At 38.9% G+C, this 19,128-nt stretch overlaps 1 protein-coding gene across 2 annotated transcripts in view; it reads right to left on the bottom strand.

The window, feature by feature from the left end:
* Positions 1-19,128, bottom strand: part of LOC113055120 (receptor-type tyrosine-protein phosphatase gamma-like) — a 230,418-nt gene that overhangs the window by 32,146 nt on the left and 179,144 nt on the right. For both annotated transcript variants that reach the window (XM_026221120.1, XM_026221119.1), the window contains exons 7-9: positions 11,610-11,767; positions 7,536-7,728; positions 1,975-2,159 (exon numbers count right to left, since the gene is read on the bottom strand). In XM_026221120.1, coding sequence (XP_026076905.1) covers positions 1,975-2,159; positions 7,536-7,728; positions 11,610-11,767 — 536 coding nt within the window. The remainder of the gene's footprint in view (positions 1-1,974; positions 2,160-7,535; positions 7,729-11,609; positions 11,768-19,128) is intronic.

The raw sequence follows: 19,128 nt of genomic DNA, 5'->3' as shown, positions 1-19,128 counted from the left end.
TCAGTGAGGGAGGCGCTGATTTATTTTTAAAAGCTGTTTCTGTAACGCACACCTTCATCAGTAATTCATGCAACACTGTCAGGATCTTTCCAAGTAAATATTAATATGCATTACACTTAAGTCAACATAAAAAGAACAATGTCACTGTATGTGTAGTGTGTAATAATATTAGGGGACATGGTATTGTTGTGGTTGGGTGTTTTTTTTACACTTTTAACGGTAGCTGGTACAAAAAATGAAATAAAATAAATATAAAAAAGGAACATTGAAAGGTTAGTGCATAGGACTTAACACTATTTTTTAACAAATCTACTTCGATGGTCAGATATATACTACATTTCCATCATCGCCGCTTGTTTCTCTCAATGGTCTCTGTCTCAACCTCATGCAGGCAGCCTCATTTCATCTCTGAGAAATGAAGATTCAATACAATTCTGTGTATGAGCAACAGCCATTATCATAACTCACTTCACCTCCCCGGGGTCTGCCGAAAAAGTGCAGTGGGCTTGAGGGATTTGTAAATCTTACGCTAAGTAAATGGCGTCAGTTCCTCTCCACGCCAACACCTTTCTGATCAACGCGAGGTTCGGCTCGATTTCATTCTGTGAAATACCCCAACTCAAATATTACTCGATGGTGTTGGGTTATTATAAATGAAGCGGAGTAAAAACTCCTCTGTTGATCTGGCAAAGCAGACCCTCTAAAATCGAGTCGGCTGCTAATTTGACCCAGATAGCAGCGTCTCGGGACAGAGAGAGGAAATAAAAATGGAAATGAAGAACTTAAAAGAAAAAAGTCGGGATGCAATGGCATTTTCAAACTCCACACTGGAATTTTTGGGATCAAAATGAACAATCATGACTTCATTTCTTCGTACTGTTTTGTCGCCTCACGACTCCCCACAGACCGGTGAATCAGAAGTCTCAGCCTGTTATAAATGGTGCACCCCACTGAGTGTGCTCGATAGCGAAATGAGTCGAAAATACATCTCCGCCTCTTAAACAGTTTTAGTCCATTAGTATTTTCAAATGGTGGGCCCCAAGGTCAGCGGCTACTGCTGCGGCCCCCCGCTGACGACCAAAAATACAGTCTTTATTCACAGTCACACTTGCTGCGCTTCTGCAAACATGGATCTGAGGCTTTAGCAGAGGAGAGATTACAGGATATCATCGATGAGCTGGGGGTTTATAGACATGACTGTTTTCAAAGAACAGACCGCCACAAATCTGAAACGTGCAATGTTTAGTACTTAAAAACTAGAAGAGGTCATATTTACCATTTAATAATTAAATGAATATATACGGTATATGCTGTCTTTAAAGTATAAGACGGGAGATATTGTGGTATAAATGACCAATAAAAACACAAAAAGCACACACACTACCCCTCACCAATATAATTTCCCAAGTATTCATCAAACACCTTAGTATAGGGAACACATATTCACTGTTAACTAAGAGATTTCACCTCAATTGACTCTGCTTATGAATAGTAAGTAGGGTTGTTATTGTAGTACACTAATTATGTTTGGGTATGGGTTAGAGGTCTAGAATATGGTCATGCAGAATAATGCATTTACATGTATTTTATAAGAACTGCTTATATGCTAGCAATATGCGTGCTAGCAAGAAGTGAATAGTGTGCCCTAATCTAAACTTTTACCAGTTTAACCAAGAAATGTGTCCCATTATGGAAGTCACAAATGCTATTTCAAGCGGTCTTTAAAGTAAAAGAGGGATATTCGAGCATTTCTTTGGGAGATATTTTTGATAGATGGTAGATAAAAACACAAAAAGCATACACAACACCTCACTACTATTGTTTATCAATCCAGTTTAACTTGGAAATGTGTCCACACTTCAGAGGTTAAGTGTGTTGGGAATGCTCTTTGTAGAAATGGTTGTGAGATATTGTAATATGGGTGACCGCTACACATGATAAAACCTCACTAGTTCAAACCAAACCAATCCTCACCAGTTTCTGATCGCTCCCTTTGACGTACGTCTCCTCGTATGACTCATCGTTTCTGGTCCAGCTGTAGGAAATGAGGTAGCTGATGATGGGCGGATCGTAGGTGATCTCCGGACGGGACCATCGAACGACTAGCGCCGTCTTGTTTATGTGCTGGACGTTCATGTTGATCGGGGCGCTGCTGCATGCTGTGTAAAAGACAAAAAATGACAAAAACGTGCATTTACCTCTTTGCCACCACTCTACCTTGTGCTCCATTAGTGCCCTTAGATCCCACAGCCACTAGATGGCTCTGTAAGACTACTGACTACATCTACTCCGCTTTCACGTGTCCTGAATTGTGTCATGCCCTCTGTAAACACCAGCAGCATCCAAGTTGCTGTTAATCTCCCCAGCAGAAGGTGTTTAATCACCGAGCGTGCCACAGTTTCTGGCGGCTGACAGCGTGCGTAGGGGTGAGCTTCTATTCATAGAGAAATCTGACAGAAGAAGCCCTAAATTTTCTTTAGTTTTGGTCTTCCTAAAATGAGTGCACTCATTTGCAACACAGGCAAACATACACACACACACACACACACACACACACACACACACACACACACACACACACACACACACACACACACACACACACACACACACACACACACACAGCATTCCCTCTCATAGACACAGGGGAGCCATTACATCCAAAATAATGCTAATTAAACAAATTCTGCCATCACGCCTCATGCCGAAGCCTCTATTAGCTCTAATCATGGGAGAAGTAATAGTGAGTACAGTCGTAATCATACTGCATAAAGAATACAGTTATGCCTGCCCTGACTTTCACACAGATGGCGTGCATTCATGATTATAGCACACAAACGTGACTGTGACCTTTGAGGATGGAAGCTTGTCCTTTAAATAAGACCTTATAGACATTTCAACAGCCTCTTCTGGTAACTGTTAATGGGGAAATAATGTTCATGAAAATGCCAATTTGCATACTATTCATGCCAAATTATATTCAAGATTAAAAGCAGTGTCTCAAATCATGGTACACTGAATAGAGAATGCTAAAGGTATCAGTACTAATAACACTCTCCTTGCACAATGAAAGTTGAGTTTAAGATGTTCTCTTTTCCCCTTTTCTAAAGTCAGGAATGCTGTCGCATCACTTTATTTAATGTATAAACCTAAAAGTTCAACTATAATCCATTTTAAACCTAAATGCAAACAGTGTGTAACAAGGAAGTTTCTCCTAAAACCTGCAAAGCGTTCCACTCCTTACTCAAAATCGGTATCGGTAATCGGTAATCGGTATCGGTATCTTTCCCGATACACGCAATGGACATAATTTTACAGCTATCGTAAGTATGCATGTTTGCCACGAAAATGTGAAATATGAATCACCCTCTGACGGTGGGTGATGTTTACAGAAAACACAAAATACAGATATTTTATGTACAGTTACTATATAAAGCGCTGCACAACTTTCGGTTTCTCACACCCGCATGTCGTGGGAAATCTTGTTTTCAAACTATTCGCAGCTCTTATTGGCTGTTGGTTTTCTTCACAGTTGGTTTTCCAACGTGGATGTCTATTGTTGTTGCATCTCTAGTAGTTCGTTGTTGGTGTTGCGTCTTTATTATGTCACGCACACTGTACACAAACCCTAGCTTACACGTAAAAAATAAATAAATAAATAAATCACATAAATAGTATACTTTGGATTTTAGTAGCATGTCCATTTAACACTTAACAGGAAGTGGAGATAAACACAGAGATGTTTATATTAGCTAAAATTAAAAGTTTAAAAGCCTCAAAATTTTACTTAATAAAAACAATTCGCCAAGGGGGAAATCTTCGAAAACTAACTGACGTATGGTATCATAAATCACACCTTGGCAAAACTGCAGCTTTTTTTTTTCCTCGCTATAATCTCGATGCGTGATTGTGTTAAATAAGAATTTTATAACGATAGATTTAAATAGGTTCAACAGAACTCTAAGAAATCATCACAAGAAAAGGCTGATCATAACATCTTCTCCATCCAAATATCTGTGGAGCACTACACTATATAACCCGTCCCTACTCTCTCGCCCCACTCAGAAACACAGTCACAGAGGTCACTGCGCGAGTGTGCAGGTCTCTTATGAGATGCGCAGAGAAGAGTTTAATAAAAAGGCCATCTTTGGCCCTCTGGCTTGTTGACCATGGAGAGAGAGATTAATGGAGGGATATAGCAGGAAAGGACAGAAGGTGGGAGCAGAAGTCAAATGAGAGAGAGAGAAAGTGCAAACACTCCGTTAACCTTGCTGTTTCAAACAAGTTGACGCATAAGACCAGTTTAAAGGAACAGTTCACACACACACACACAGACGCTGGGATGCATTTCCCAGCCAAAGTCTGTACTATATTCTGATCAAACTGATTTGGCTATTTTCCAGACTGTGAAAGAAAGTTCAGCTATGATCTGGCGCGTGTTTTGAATGAATCAAAACTGACAAAAAGTTCAGCTCCAGCCTGCAGGCAACATTGATATGCTTCTGTTTTCAGCCTCTATCACACTATTACTCCGCCCTTTCATCCTTTCATCCTTTCATCCTTTTTTCCTTTATTCTATCCTTTCTGTTCTTCAACGACAGCATACGGCGTCCACAATCAATTTTGCATGGTGCTGAAATTAAACATATAACCAGGGAGAGATAAGAAAAGCATTTATCTCTTCGTATTCCAGTATTTCATAGTATTTCCCAGCACCCAATTTAATTCTATTCTGGATCCTATTCTGGAATTTGAGCAGCTGTTTAGGAGGATCCACATTAACAAGCTGTTGGGACAGAGAGAGTTAAATGGAGAGAGAGTCGGCTCTATGTACTTCAACTACTGGTACTTTTGAAGACTTTTATTTTGTCTATTAAAATCCAACAGTGGATATACTGTACATGCATCACAGTACAGAGTTGTGACATTTTAGTTTTTCCTTCCCTGAACGGACAAACGATGATAGTTATGAAATGAGTCTTATATATAATGCTTAAAATGTTATTTTCACCACAGAACAACTGATATTTCTAGCTTTAGAATAAAATGGTCAATTACTTTGTCTCACAAATTTATAAGTTATTTAAACATTTTATGTATCCTAAGTTCACATTAATTACATTATATTTTTTCACATACTTTACATAGTTTGACAAATTTACATATATACTGTATACATACAGCATTATTAGCTCCTTGATGAAAATGAGCAAAGAAGGCTGTGGAAATAAACCTGCTTTGTTTATACTTTGGATCTTGCATAAAAAAATTACTAAAAAAAATTAATAATAATAATAATAATAATAATAAAATTTAACCTTTCATTAAAGCAAAGCAATTGAAAGTGGGGGAAAAATACATTATGAAATGCTTTTTAATTGCATATTACACATTGGCAACAGCGGTGTCAAATTTTCTGGTTGTTATTATATGCAAATGTAATTATGAATGAGGTACAATGAGTCAAAAAAAAAAAAAAAAAAAATTATATATATATATATATATATATATATATATATATATATATATATGCCAGGCTCCAAGTTTTTGTTTGAATGAAAAAAATAAAAATAAAAATAAAGAAAGTGTCTTTTATTTTATTTAAAAAAAAAATTTACCGTACGTCTGTAAGTTTTGCTCAAGATCACCTGTGAAGAGAGGATGAAAAGAGAAGTGTGTCTGAAAGTGAGGAGGAACGGAACAGATCAGAGTCTGGCCAGGTGTAGATGTTGCGATGAGACTTGTCATTTGTGTGCTGTGATCTGTATTTGAGCTGTGGGGAATGAGATGGATCACCAGGCAAGATTTTATGAACATATGAGAGAGCAGTAAATGAGAGGAGCAACCGCAGTACAATGCCAGTGCCAATCAATATCTCTTCAGGCCCTCCAGATATTATGCTCGATATAGTACAGAAAAGAGTGTGTAGGATGAATGTTTTTGTGTATATGGGGTAAAAAACCTTTGTCTATATTGAGAGGTAGTGGGTGTGTATTTTTGTTTGCCAATTTGTGAGGATCAGATGAGGAAAACGGCTTCATAAAGCGATGTAAAAATGACAGTAAGGATACTCGTTAGTTTGTTATGGTTAAATCCCAGTCACATGACCTTCGTCAGGGCTTCAATGCCCCTCTCAACGCAAGATGTGATCTCCACGTGAAAAGTGGTGCAGATAGAGTCATAAGAAGCATTTTAACAAGGTTTCTAAGCAGCAAGAAAGCAGGAAGTTACACTGTAAACAGTGATGGAAAGGGCTAATATGAACTAGAGTTTACAGCCGGAAAAAGTCTGGGTTTTTCCAAATGTCATGATATTGCAGGATATCACAATTAAGGCTTACAATAGCAGTCAAAATTGAATACCTCATGTAAAAACTAAACATATTTGCATGACATAGAACTAGAGCGGTCAATAGATTCTATAATTCAATATAAATATAAATAATATTTAAGGTAAGATTGTTTAATGCTTTTGAAGGAAGTCTCTTATGCTTACCAAGGTTGCATTTATTTGATCACAAAAACAGAAAATAGCTAAGTATTATTATAATTTAAAATATTTTAATATATTTTGTTGGTAAAGCTGAATTTTCAGCATCATTTCTCCAGTCTTCAGTGTCACATGATCCTGCAGAAATCCTTCTAATAGGCTGATTTGCCGCTCAAGAAACATTTCTTATTATTATCAGTGTTGAACAGAGATGTGCTGCTTAATATGTTTGTGGAATCTGATGAATATAACGTTTAAAAGAACAGCGTCCCTTCGTTCTTCGTTCAACAAACATCCCTGTTTAACAAAAGTATCATCTTAGCCATAAATGAATATATATATATATATATATATATTTTTTTTTTATTAAAATAAATGATCCAAACTTTTGACTGGAAGTACATTCAAATATATAGGAAATGCAAACCCTCAGCCTAAAACAAATCTACATAAACTTCATAAGTACATACAATCTACCAAACGTCATATTAATATTTGTATATGGGTAATATGTAAATGGTGTGTTTATAAAATCAAATGTGAGTGTATGTCTGACTGGTTCAACCATCTGTGTCCAGATAACCTCAACATGGACCAAAGCAGCTGGCTTTTGGACACCAGCAGAGGGAAAGCGTGTGGAGCTGATCTGTGGCGTGCATCTAGAGGTGCGAAAAACAGTGTGTCCTTGAAAAGCTGCAGTCCTGTGCATTTCCTGCAAGCACCGCTGCCACATGGAGCAGAGAAATGAGAGAGAAAATAGGCAAGTAAAGACAGAGCGCCTAATGACACAATCGCAGAGGACGGCACCATATGCCACCTACACACTCTCATTACACACACGCACTCACAGACACTGACACGCGCTCTCGCTTGCATTATGTGATGAATTATAAGCAGGCACTAATGAGGGAAATCTGATTCTAAACTGGTATCTAAAAAGAGCCTAGAGATTTTGAATACAGGAGCCGTGATGCACCGCCAGTGTATTCAATCATCTGGTTTGACAGAAGCTGCCGACCAATCAGCTGTCAGAAGAGCCCGCCCACCTTTAGAAGCATCAGTACCGTACGGGTTCCCCAGGCTGTCAGTCAAGTCAGGCAGCCAAGCGTCTTTGACGCCGGATTTGAAGACCTCCCGGTTGTCCAGACTCTGAAGCGGGCGGAAGTTGTTCCGCAGATATTCCACGGATTTAACATGATCCTGTTGTTCGGTGGTGAAGATGGAGTAGAACGCTTCCAGCTAAAAGAGAGAGAGAGAGAGAGAGAGAGAGAGAGAGAGAGAGAGAGAGAGTTCAGTATGTTTTTATAACTGTCTCTTATTTTTCAGTAAGTCATCTCCCAAGATGCCCAGAGTCTATTTCCCTGCTTCCAAACTAGTGACTGAGAGGAATGTTATTTTAGCTCACAGGCTGATCAAAGGCTGAAAACATGACCGACTGGCTGCTCTGCCTCACTAACCTTCTGACTCTGTTTCTTTCCTGCATTCTAAAAACACTGAACGTTCAGCCGAACCCACACACTTTCCTCTTCACCTTATCCCAGATCCTGTGAAACAGGAAGTCATCTGCATCGCTTCAAACTAAAACACAGTAAGAGGAAGCACAGGCTATGCATGCGAGCTTGTGGCTTAACCATTGAGAAACAGTAGTTTGGAGATATATTTTGTGGATTTGAGGTCAAATTGTTCATAAATAAAAGGATTTGATATCAACATTCATTCATTTATTCATTCTTACTAAGGTTTAGATTTAAGGCCCGTTCACACCAAGAACGATAACTATGAAGATAACTATAAAGATAACGATATTAGCATCCACACCAGCGAATGATATTGTTTGTGTATTCTAAGCGGACGCACGTCTGCTGCTTTAAATTCTCAAGCTCATTACGGCAGGATTGATTCTGATTGGTTGGCAACGTTCATCAGAAAAAAAATCATTCTGAATGTTATTCCAACGATATCGTTTCTCTGTGCCTTTATCGTTATATTTGTGGTGTGGACTCCGCTATTCTTTAATATTGAGAATGATTTTTAGAACTATATCTTTATCGTTATCTTTATAGTTATTGTGCTTGGTGTGAACGGGCCTTAAGATTGTTTTATTTATTTATTTACATTAGCTTCAGTATTTGTTACTCCTCAGCACCACTAGCACCATTATCTATCCGGGATGAGTTTGTACCAAACTAAAAAATGTTTACGTCACATGATATTTTTCAAAATTCATGACAACATTGCTGTTTCTTTCCAAATTTCAGTGGTATCAAAAATGCTAAACTATCTACAACATGACATACATTATCTCTACATCGATACATATTGTTGATAGAAATGACATATTTTGGACATCCCTAACACACCCCTAATGGAAACCTCCAAGAGCATGGTCAAATCTTACATTCCAGCACCAATACACCAGAGTCAGATTTATTTCCTGTGCTTTTGGGTTCCACACTGAGATCAATATGGTGCTCTTGAATAATCTCTGATTCACAATCCTCATCTATTAATCCCTCATATGCCAAAACCGTGCTTGTAAACAGCTTTTTGGGATTAGGCACCGGCTACAAAAGCACGCATCTTTTGGTGTACAATTCTTAGTGGAGTAGTAATCCAGGACAGATTTGTGTGTGTGTGTGTTTATGCAATGATTGTGCATCATGGGTATGAAGGTTAAGTAATGCCTGATGGGAAATCACAGCAACAGGGCCGTTCTGGGTTTCATATCTGTGTGTGTTTGTGTATGCGTCACTGCTTTAAAGATATGTTGGAGTCTGATGGCTTGGAGTGATCCCTTATGGCTAACCACAGCAACAGGGCATTCTTAGGGCAAACTGCATGATGTGCGTGTGTGTGATGTCCACCTATGCTCCAGATGTTGCAAATGCAGTAGACTGACTGAGCATCGATCGGCTCTTACAGCGCCCCAGAGCTCCGTCTGTCAGTCTCCGTGACCTACTTCCTGCTTTGATGGAGAACAAAGGAGCAAGAAAAATGGAGAGTGAAGGACAACTGTCTTCCTCCATAGACTCACTTATATCTCTGGCTCAGCAGTGTTTCCTTTTAAACAAAATCACCCAGAGACGAAAGGGAACAAAAGAACTTTAAGAGGTGTCAAATGAGAGCAGTACGCTTCTGTGGGCAGCGTTTATGGCTCTGCGGAAGGGACTGTGCCTTCCTGTAGAAAGCTTGCTGAGCTGTGACCGTTACACGAACGCAGTTCTGATCTGACGGGCTCTGAACATTCGGATGCTGATGGTGACTCACAGTTCTGACTAAATCTGGGCTATTATTGCACATTTTTCAGTGAATATACATAATATGTTTACTATATGTACAGTCGTGTAAATGTTTTCATAGCATGTCATAAATGGTTTGAACTATACGATTTTTGCCCATTAGCCTGATCAACCATTGCTTGGGTTTTCGGGGCCCTTTTTGAATTTGTGTAAATTGCACAAATAAATATACAGAACAAAGACACAAGGTAAACAATGATTTAAGTTTTTTCAAGTTTGTTGGTGTTCGAAAACAGAATAATCATGTAAAAGAGCATTGCATTGTCTATGCAGCATTAATTAAATATAGATTCAATTTTCTTAAATGAACATCAAGGACACCGACAGCATTTAGTAAATTTGGCGCGCTCACTTTAAGACACAATGCAAGGATCCAGTGTAATGATACTCTTCATTTCTGTCAGTTCTTTTGCGTCCTCTTTTGCGCGAATGCTTTAAAATCTCTTGCATGTTTAAATTTGCAAGGCTTAAAAACACATGCAAATGATACGCTTTCGTAACAATGAGCAGCAGTGGCCTGTCACCTGTACCAAGCATCTTTCATGATGGCCTCGGGCAGCTGTATATAGCAATGTGACACAACATTTAAAAGCAATTTAAATTGAACAACATATTTTCATAATCATCTAGCCTGGAATAATCAGCCTGGTTTCTGGTTTAACTGACCATTATGGGTTACTTTGTGGTGCGTTTATTTAAAATGCATTCTTTGTTAAAAAATGGCTAGACAGAGAACACAGGGGTATTTGTCAAGTAACTTATTTTTAGCTCAACTTTTTTTTTGTTCAACAATTTTTAAACAAGCAGAATTTGGAATTATTTACGAATTATGCAATATACAGTTTTACAAACGATTTACACTGAGATTCGGTACTTCAGTCCATTGCAGTCTCGTTTTTGTGTGTCAAATTAAATATGCGTTGTCTATCTATTTCTGGTTAAAATATTGCTTTTATCGTTACGGAGTCTTACACCATATGGTCACAAACCTTGAAAAGACTTTGAAATAACATGGAATCTTACAAGGCCGGATGAGCTTTACACAGATATCCTTTCATCTTTTATACTTGAGAGCAAAGCCTCTGTTTGCCGTTTCTCTTTTAAACACGCGGTGAGATCAGAAGTCACAGAGCGGCCAGAGATGGATCGGTTTCTGACAGAGAACAACCTTCATAAACAGTCACTGTGTTCCCATAACATTCAGCATAAACATTCCAGCATTGGTGGTTGTGGTGGCCTCTTCCCTCTTACACTTTGTTGGAAACTCTGACCTGACATTTATTGTTCATGCAGCCTGTTAGTATGAAGATGCCCCATTTCTGGTGGTTGGTTTTGTTATATTACAGTGTAAAAGCTCAGTTTGAGAGTTTTTCTTATCAATCAGAGCTCAGGAGCATTGCTGAGAGGGAGGACAGGATGTATGTGCGCAAGCCGAGCTGGGTGATGAATACTAATAGAGAGGCATGAGTCAGTGTGACGAAAATCTGAAGTCTTGCAGGGTCCATTAGAACAATAAAGGCTTTTACACACACTTCTCTTTTGATTTCTTTTTCACACTGTTGTGCTCATGTCCCCAAACCCATGTGTTTTTCATGAGCTCTGTCTAATAAATCTCAAACAGTTTTAACTTCGCAGACTTCTCAACTGGGTCAGCCGCTCTTTATTATGGGAATAGTGACTTTAGTGAGCTTTGCTTTGAGTACAGATGCATAATAACTTCCCAATCTTGTTTGGTATAATTTGGTATATGTCTTCAGAAAAATGTTTTTAGAAGACTCAAATAGCACGAATAAGTTCAAAACACCTTCATATGTGCATCACCTGTTTGTAGGAGAGGAACACGGGGCGACTGAAGACGATCCACTCCACCACTTTACTGCAGGGCGGCGTGGTCAGAGAGCCAATGTAACGGTAGTAGCTCCCGATAGAGGACGGCAATAAATCTCGAAGCACGAAGGGCTCTAGAAATGTCTCTTTCTCTGGAAAAACAGGAAGCACAAAAATACATTGAGATCCCACATTTTATCTAGGTTGTAGTATGTGATGAAAAAGTGTTGATTACTGATGCTAATAAATGAAAAATAAATGCAATTTCATTGCCGAATGATGAAATAAATAAAAATGATTCTTTAGATTTTTAAATGAATTTACATCATCTCAGTGAGGCAGTACAAAGGGGTTCAGATTATCAGCTGTAACTACACATTTCATTTGTGCATTTATTTTTATAAAATACTACTGACCACTGAGAAAAACCTTGTAATGCCTGTCTTTAACTACACATAGTAATTTGAACAAACAGTCAGTAATTACATTGATCTCACAGGCCCTACAAACAACAACACAGTAAGTGTTTGATTCTTTAAAAATTACTCCTACGAGTTATTTTCTCAGCGATCAGTCTACACTTGTCATACAACGTTCTTCATTCGCTAAAAAAGAAGTGCTGCATGGTTTGAATTTACTAAAAAGGACTTCTTTCGAGAATCAGTCGAAGTCTACACTGGTGCCACTATACTGCATGTTTCCGATTCACAAAAAATAAACTCATAATATTCAATATAGATTGAGTGAATAGACTAAGAAATCAGATTTTTGCAGTGAACATTATAAAACAGACAGGATATCTTAAGAATCTGCATAGCAACATGATCATGGCTGTGACTTTGGTAAACACACATATTTGTTTTAATTGCTTGTTTTGATTATGAAAATGTTTTTTTTTTTTTTTTACACAGCAAAATGGAACAGCTGTAACTCTCAGATTAATCTGAGATTAATCTCTGTATTGTCCTATTGTCCTTTTAAATCGTTTTTCTCATCTGTTGTTAGTGCAAAAAGAGACACAGACCAAACTAGATGTTCAAGCTGCGGATGAGTCGTGTGTTTAGCATTTTAAAGCCACTCAATCCTTGAGAGGACACAATCTGCAGATTTCTACACCCATAATCCTCCTCTGATTGAAATGCTTATCAGTTCCATCCAGCAGTGTCTGCCCAACATATGGCTGGCCTGGTCACATGATGAAACGAGAACGGCTGAATTACACGGCTTTCCACTTGAGTGTTTCTTGTGCTGATTTTCAAACATTTTCTTTGAAATCAAGGTAAACAGATAAACAGTTGATTGGTTTGATGCGAAAGCCATGATGACGCGCAAAGAATAGAGTGCATTGCCAGCCCACTGACCCATATTCCAAACCTAACACTAGGAAACCTGTTCAAAAGAGCTTAGCATGCCAACAGCATCTGATTTGGAAATATCTTTTATCTATATCACATGTGATAATAGTACAGCCTGAGCAGTCCAACCCCCAAAGAACATGCTGTCTGTCCCACCACTAGCCCATGTATTGCCAACGAGAGCAGTGGTGGCCTGGCCAATGAAGACCTCAAAACACCCTTGGAAGACTGAATTAATGGACTTGTAAAACAGTCCTTAGAGAACCCAAGAGCTCATTGCAGTGTTTTAATTTAAGCACCCCTGAGAAGAGATGTTCGGTTGAGTGAACAATACTCAACGACTGGTGTGACATGCAATGGGTCGAACATAAACTCGCAACTCACAACACCACTACCAATCACAGCAGGGTATAGAGATACTGTCTCATTATCACTCGCTGAGAGAGAGAGAAACAAAATCAACATGCGCTCATTTATATGCGCCTAGATGGCTAGGGTGTAAATGGGGAGGCTAACATGCCTTGTGTTGTGTGTATATTGAAGTTAAGGTTGAATGAATGGTGATTCCCTGAAGGCTGGACTGGGTATGTAGAAGTAGAGAGAGAGAGAAGCTTTTTCCGTGCCTCAGTGGCATGGTAATGGATGCCACAGAGCATGTTTCTGTCACATACACACACAGCCACTAGACAAACACCACAGGCACACATCCGTGTCTGAACCCAGCACGCCACCGACTCTCTCCGCCACATGCAGTCCCGCCGCCGAAACGACCGTCATGAGGTTACATCAGCTGCCGTGCACTAGGGGAATGTTCTCATTAAACATCCTGGTTTAGACTGAAATACCTTAGAATAGAAGTAAAATGGTTTGCAAATGCAGTTTCATCTCTTTTAGTCCATATAATAGAAGTGACCAGGGGATCATCCTGTATATTGGTGCTCCAAAAAGAACATATAGCCATCTTGACGGTAGTCCAATCCAATCCAATCCAAAGCTTTCTTTTTTTAACCATATACCATCACATTTACAATCGGGTAAAGTTTACACTAAACATAGTGCTCTGTGAAGCTTGTGTAAGAAATGAAGAGGGTTGCAATAATAAACTTAATTTACACTACACACTGAGTTATGTCAAGCATAAATTCACATAATTGCACATATGACAGTTGGCTTGAAGCGATGGTAAAAATATTAATGTTTTAAAATTGTTTTTACACACACACACACACACGCACGCACGCACGCACGCACGCACACACACACACACACACACACACACACACACACACACACACACACACACACACACACACACACACACACACACACACACACACACACACACACACACACACACACACACACACACACACACACCTATCATTCATTTAGCTTCAGAAGACATTAACTCATCCACTGGGGTCATATGTATTAATGCCATGATGGCCGTTTGTGCTTTTTGGAACATAAACTCTCTGGAACCCATTCACTGCATTATATGTTCAAACAAAGATTGATTCTTTTTCTAAAAATCACCTTAAGAAAGAAAGTCATATACATCTGGGACAGTGAGAGTAAATGATGAGAGAATTGAACGTTTTAGGTAAATCTTCAAACTAAACTTTAGCTAAACGTATCCATATTCCACATTTTTCTAGCATTCTAAGTGCACTTATATTGTAAGTCAAGATTTCATGCACCAAAAATACTGTGAAAAAGCAAGAAATTTCCTCCTATCCATAATACGTCCCCTTTAATAGCTTTAACAACTATGAAACTACTGTCGTGATCGAACCCGACCCCAGCTGAGAAGCTCTATAAGGACCTCATTTGTTCCCGATGCTGACTTTAAAATGAAGCATGCACTTCATAAGAGATTCATTAAAACCTGCTCATGTTAAAGCCAGGCGAAGGAACAAAAGCTTTCATGCTTGAATTAAGGATTCGCAAGTGACATGTTCCCAGAGGGCCTGCAACTCTCCTGTAATCTGAAGCAAACACAAATGCGCTGCTCTTCACACTGGGCCGTTCTCACAGAATACACACAGTCTTGTAATATGTGACTGGGCATTTGCATGGCACGTCTGCTCCTCACGCATGGTTAAATATTAAGAGAAATTACCATAGGAGCCTATATGGATGTTCAGTTTACAAGACAGCTCTCCACTTCCACCAGACGAGAGCTATAAACACAGAGTGTAAAATTCTTCCTTGTGCTTCTCAACATGGATTCACACCTCTTAAGCACCAACACTACCTGAACACTGCTCAAAACCTTCTGTTTTTTTTTTTTGCACCCGGATTGGGGAGAAACACGTTTAAGAATTCACATACGGTTGCATGCATGCCATTCGAGCTGCAAATCGTTTGGTTCAGTTTCTTGCGCGTAGTGCATATATTCGGCAGGAGATCAGCAGGTTGAAATTACAGACATCTGAGCACTGACAGCGGAGACACAGCTCTGAATATGTGCAGACCCCCTGCGTCTATCTATCTGGGATAAGAGGAGAGAACGCAGCTCTGTCCCACCTCCCTCCGAGAACACACTCGCATACACCTTCAATCCACCCGCTACTCCAACCCTACTGAGCAAACAAGATCAACAATTTTTCACTCAGTGCTATTAACATTTCGGCAAACTGAACAGAACACCATATCAAAATAAGTTTGACAGGATATGTGCACAGTTTACTGTATTCAGCTGCATGGCAACTGAATCTACAATAGAAAGGAGTTTATTTGATGAATGGTTCTTATAAGCGGATTCTTTTAATGAATCAAAAACATGGTCACAATTCTGTGAGACAAACTTAAACTTTTGCAAATCCATGTGGGGAAATCTTTTCCCCTCCCAGTTGAGTGGAATCTTATTGAAATGGCTATACTTTTTCCACAAAAGTTCCCTGAAAAAAACATGTCCCCATTAAAAAAATGAATATTCAAATATCCGTTTATTTAAAGGTACAGGTTGTAGGGCGGCTACCAAAACCCTGAAATATGACCCATCAGAGCGTATTCTTCAATTGCGCCCCTATCAGCAAAAGGTCGTTTTCATATTAATGTTTTGTACTCTTTTATTTGCCCTCTGGTTTGCGTTTCCTGTAGCTCAGTTGGTAGATTATTGCGTTATACGTTGATATGTAATCATGCTATCATGGGTTCGATCCCAGGGAACGGACGTGCACGAAAATGTATATTCTCATTAAATCATAATTTAGCATGATTTCTGTGAGGGTTAGGTTTAGGAGTGGGGTTAGGTGTGGTCATTCGAACGAATAAGCCACCTACAGTAGTAAAATATGAAGGAAATACTGTGAGATCGGTGTAAAAAGTCCACACATTGTATTTAAATAAACATGCGTTTTGATTGGTAATGACGTTATACGTCATTTCATGACGACAGATGCAACACAATACTGTCATTATTTCTTAACTTTAAAATGTAAATATAGGTCATTTTTGTTGAAGGACAGGCTCCGCTAAGAAAGGGACGTGGAATGATGAGATTTGTTGTCTTCTACCCAACCGCTGACGGCCATCAATCAGACGGAAACTATGGATCAGAAACGTCCTCGTGCGGGTCTAGAGACGCAATGCCCCGCGTTTGGCGTGTATGCCCCATAATACTAATCTTGTTGATCGTTATAATAGCATACGTTTTCGGTAAAGATATGAATCAAAACAACTCACCTGTCGAGTAAAACACACATGAGATCAGCATCTCTTTCTACTTGAAGTTTGTCACAAAGCTCTCTCCATCTAGAAAATGCAACACCGATATTGATCCTCGCTCTTTCTCTCCTCTTGTCCCAAACTCTTCTTGGGTCATTTGGTTGGCCAGTACACTTAGGTTTACGGATGCTGTCCTTAAATAAGGAACTGCTTGAAGCAAGCTAGTGGTTTGCTGGACGCTAGACACTACTTCCGCATTTGTCCATGACACTGTGGTCATGTGGTTTCTACGTCAGTAAAGGTGGTAACAAAGAGTAACTAACATCATTGACAGGCGACTGCACTGCCCCGTGTTACTGTTTAGAATGGGGATTTTCTCATGATTTACAAGTAGTTGAAAACATTAGTGATATTGTTAGTAATCAGCTGGACAAAATATATAACACTAGTCTAGTGGTTTTTGGATATTTTACAGCAAATATCTTACAAATTGTACCTTTAAATTGAATATAATTAATTAATGCTTTAGGAAAAAAAACAATTGTCAGGTTATGTTAACTAATGTAATTAAAGTGGTTTTAAGTTTTAAATCCATCATGAGGCAATGGAATTCTATTATATATAATGTAAAATGTAAAAATGTAGTTAATCACTCTCATCACATTTTGGTAACTCTCATCACCGTCATCAGAGTGTCATAATCATTGTCATCTGGCAGGTGGAGGCAGAACTATTTTCAGTGGGAGTCGTTTAAAGTGAGTGCCATTATTCCACTGCATTAGAGTTGATCTCTTTGTCAGAATGGCACTGCAATGCTTTTAGTACCATAGCCATCCGGATTACACCACAACTTCATCATTCTTCCTCTCTCGCTCACTTTCTACAACTGTCTCAGTGGGCAGCAGAAATCGCAGGCCGGTAATTACCATCAAAGCCTCGGCGTGCCTTTAAACTTCACACAGACACATAGAGAGATGTTCCTGAGATGACTAAAAAGCAGGCAGAACAAGTGTATATTAACTAAGAAACCCTTAAAGACACCAATTTGCTCTGTCTGAATCACGGACAGACCTTGCTGTTTGATCTCAATATTCTGAAATATACCGTTCAGCTCTTGCTGGGAGCAGCTGGTGGTGTCTTCATCATTTAAGAGCTTTTAATGTCTGGAAGCGGACAAAAGGAACATTAAGGAAATTGTAGATGACTTTTAGAGGGTCAACTTAAATAAGTTATTATAAGGTCATTTTTAAGGGTACAATCATCTTGCAAAATTAAAATGATCTTTTGGTGCCCCAAGCACAGTTATATTTAAAATCTTGATCCTACCAGACAATGATTAACAGCTTATCCTTGTGAAAAAGTATTATAATAGGTCTTGGCACTTTTTTTTGTTTGTGTATCAGCTTGTGGTTCCTCTAACACCACTTCTGCTCATTTATTTGGTGCCTAAGGGCCCTCTAATACACCCGGCATAATGCGACGCAAGGCGCAGTGCAAGTGTGTTTGCTAGTTTCAGTCCGACGCTGTTTGCATTTTCCCGTCCAGCGCCACGTCGTTTAGTTAGCAAATTCATCTGCGCTCTTTTTTGCGCCCATGGGCGTGCTGGTCTAAAATAAGCGATGTGTTCATGCGCATTGCTGGTGCAATACTATTTTAAGGAGCTGAAAATAGACAGGCCATAGACCAACTCAAACCTGGTCTAAAGTCTGGCGCAATGTTTTTTCTTTGTTATTTAAAGAGCGTACACGCTGCTTATTAAACACAGGGATGCACAGCAGTACACAAATATGTCAAATATAAAAAAATATAGGATTGCAATACATAAGATTTTTTTGTATGCTAAAAATATATATATATTATATAAATGCCTACATTTCATAATGGATAGTCATCGCATGTATCAGAATTAGGAAATCTATTTGCTCGCACACGAGCAGCACTGTTTCATCTCAGAGATGCGTTCTGTCTTCGCGCTTGCCAAATTCTGCCGTGTAAATAGCAAATCAGTCATGGCACGAGCGCAACTGGCTCTTAAAGGGAAAGGAAGATGAGACTCTGATTGGTTTATTGCACGAGTACTCATTACTCATTAAGAGAAAAGGGACAACCCGTTTAGACCATGCGCCCAGGCGCGCTAACCGTTTTTCCGTCGTTAAAATAGCAAAAGTGGATTTGGACACGCCCTGATTGCACCTGCACCATGCGCTTTACACTTTGCATTTAGATCGTTAAAATAGTGCCCTATGTGTCTATCCTTACATCTGTCATCAGACAACAGAGATTGGCAAACAAAAACAAGTACAATTTCCACATATTGTCCAGCCAGACACAAAATGACAGCTAGTAAATGACGTGTTTGTGTATGTATATATGTGTGGGTGTTTGTCTGTTTGCCAGCCTAGATATATGACATGAATATATATATATATATATATATATATATATATATATATATATATATATATATATATATATATATATATATA

This window comes from Carassius auratus, chromosome 36, assembly GCF_003368295.1.
Source record: "Carassius auratus strain Wakin chromosome 36, ASM336829v1, whole genome shotgun sequence".
Classification (NCBI taxonomy): Eukaryota; Metazoa; Chordata; class Actinopteri; order Cypriniformes; family Cyprinidae; genus Carassius; species Carassius auratus.
The sequence above is the reverse complement of the archived record's forward strand: the minus strand, read 5'-3'. Positions and strand labels throughout refer to the sequence as shown.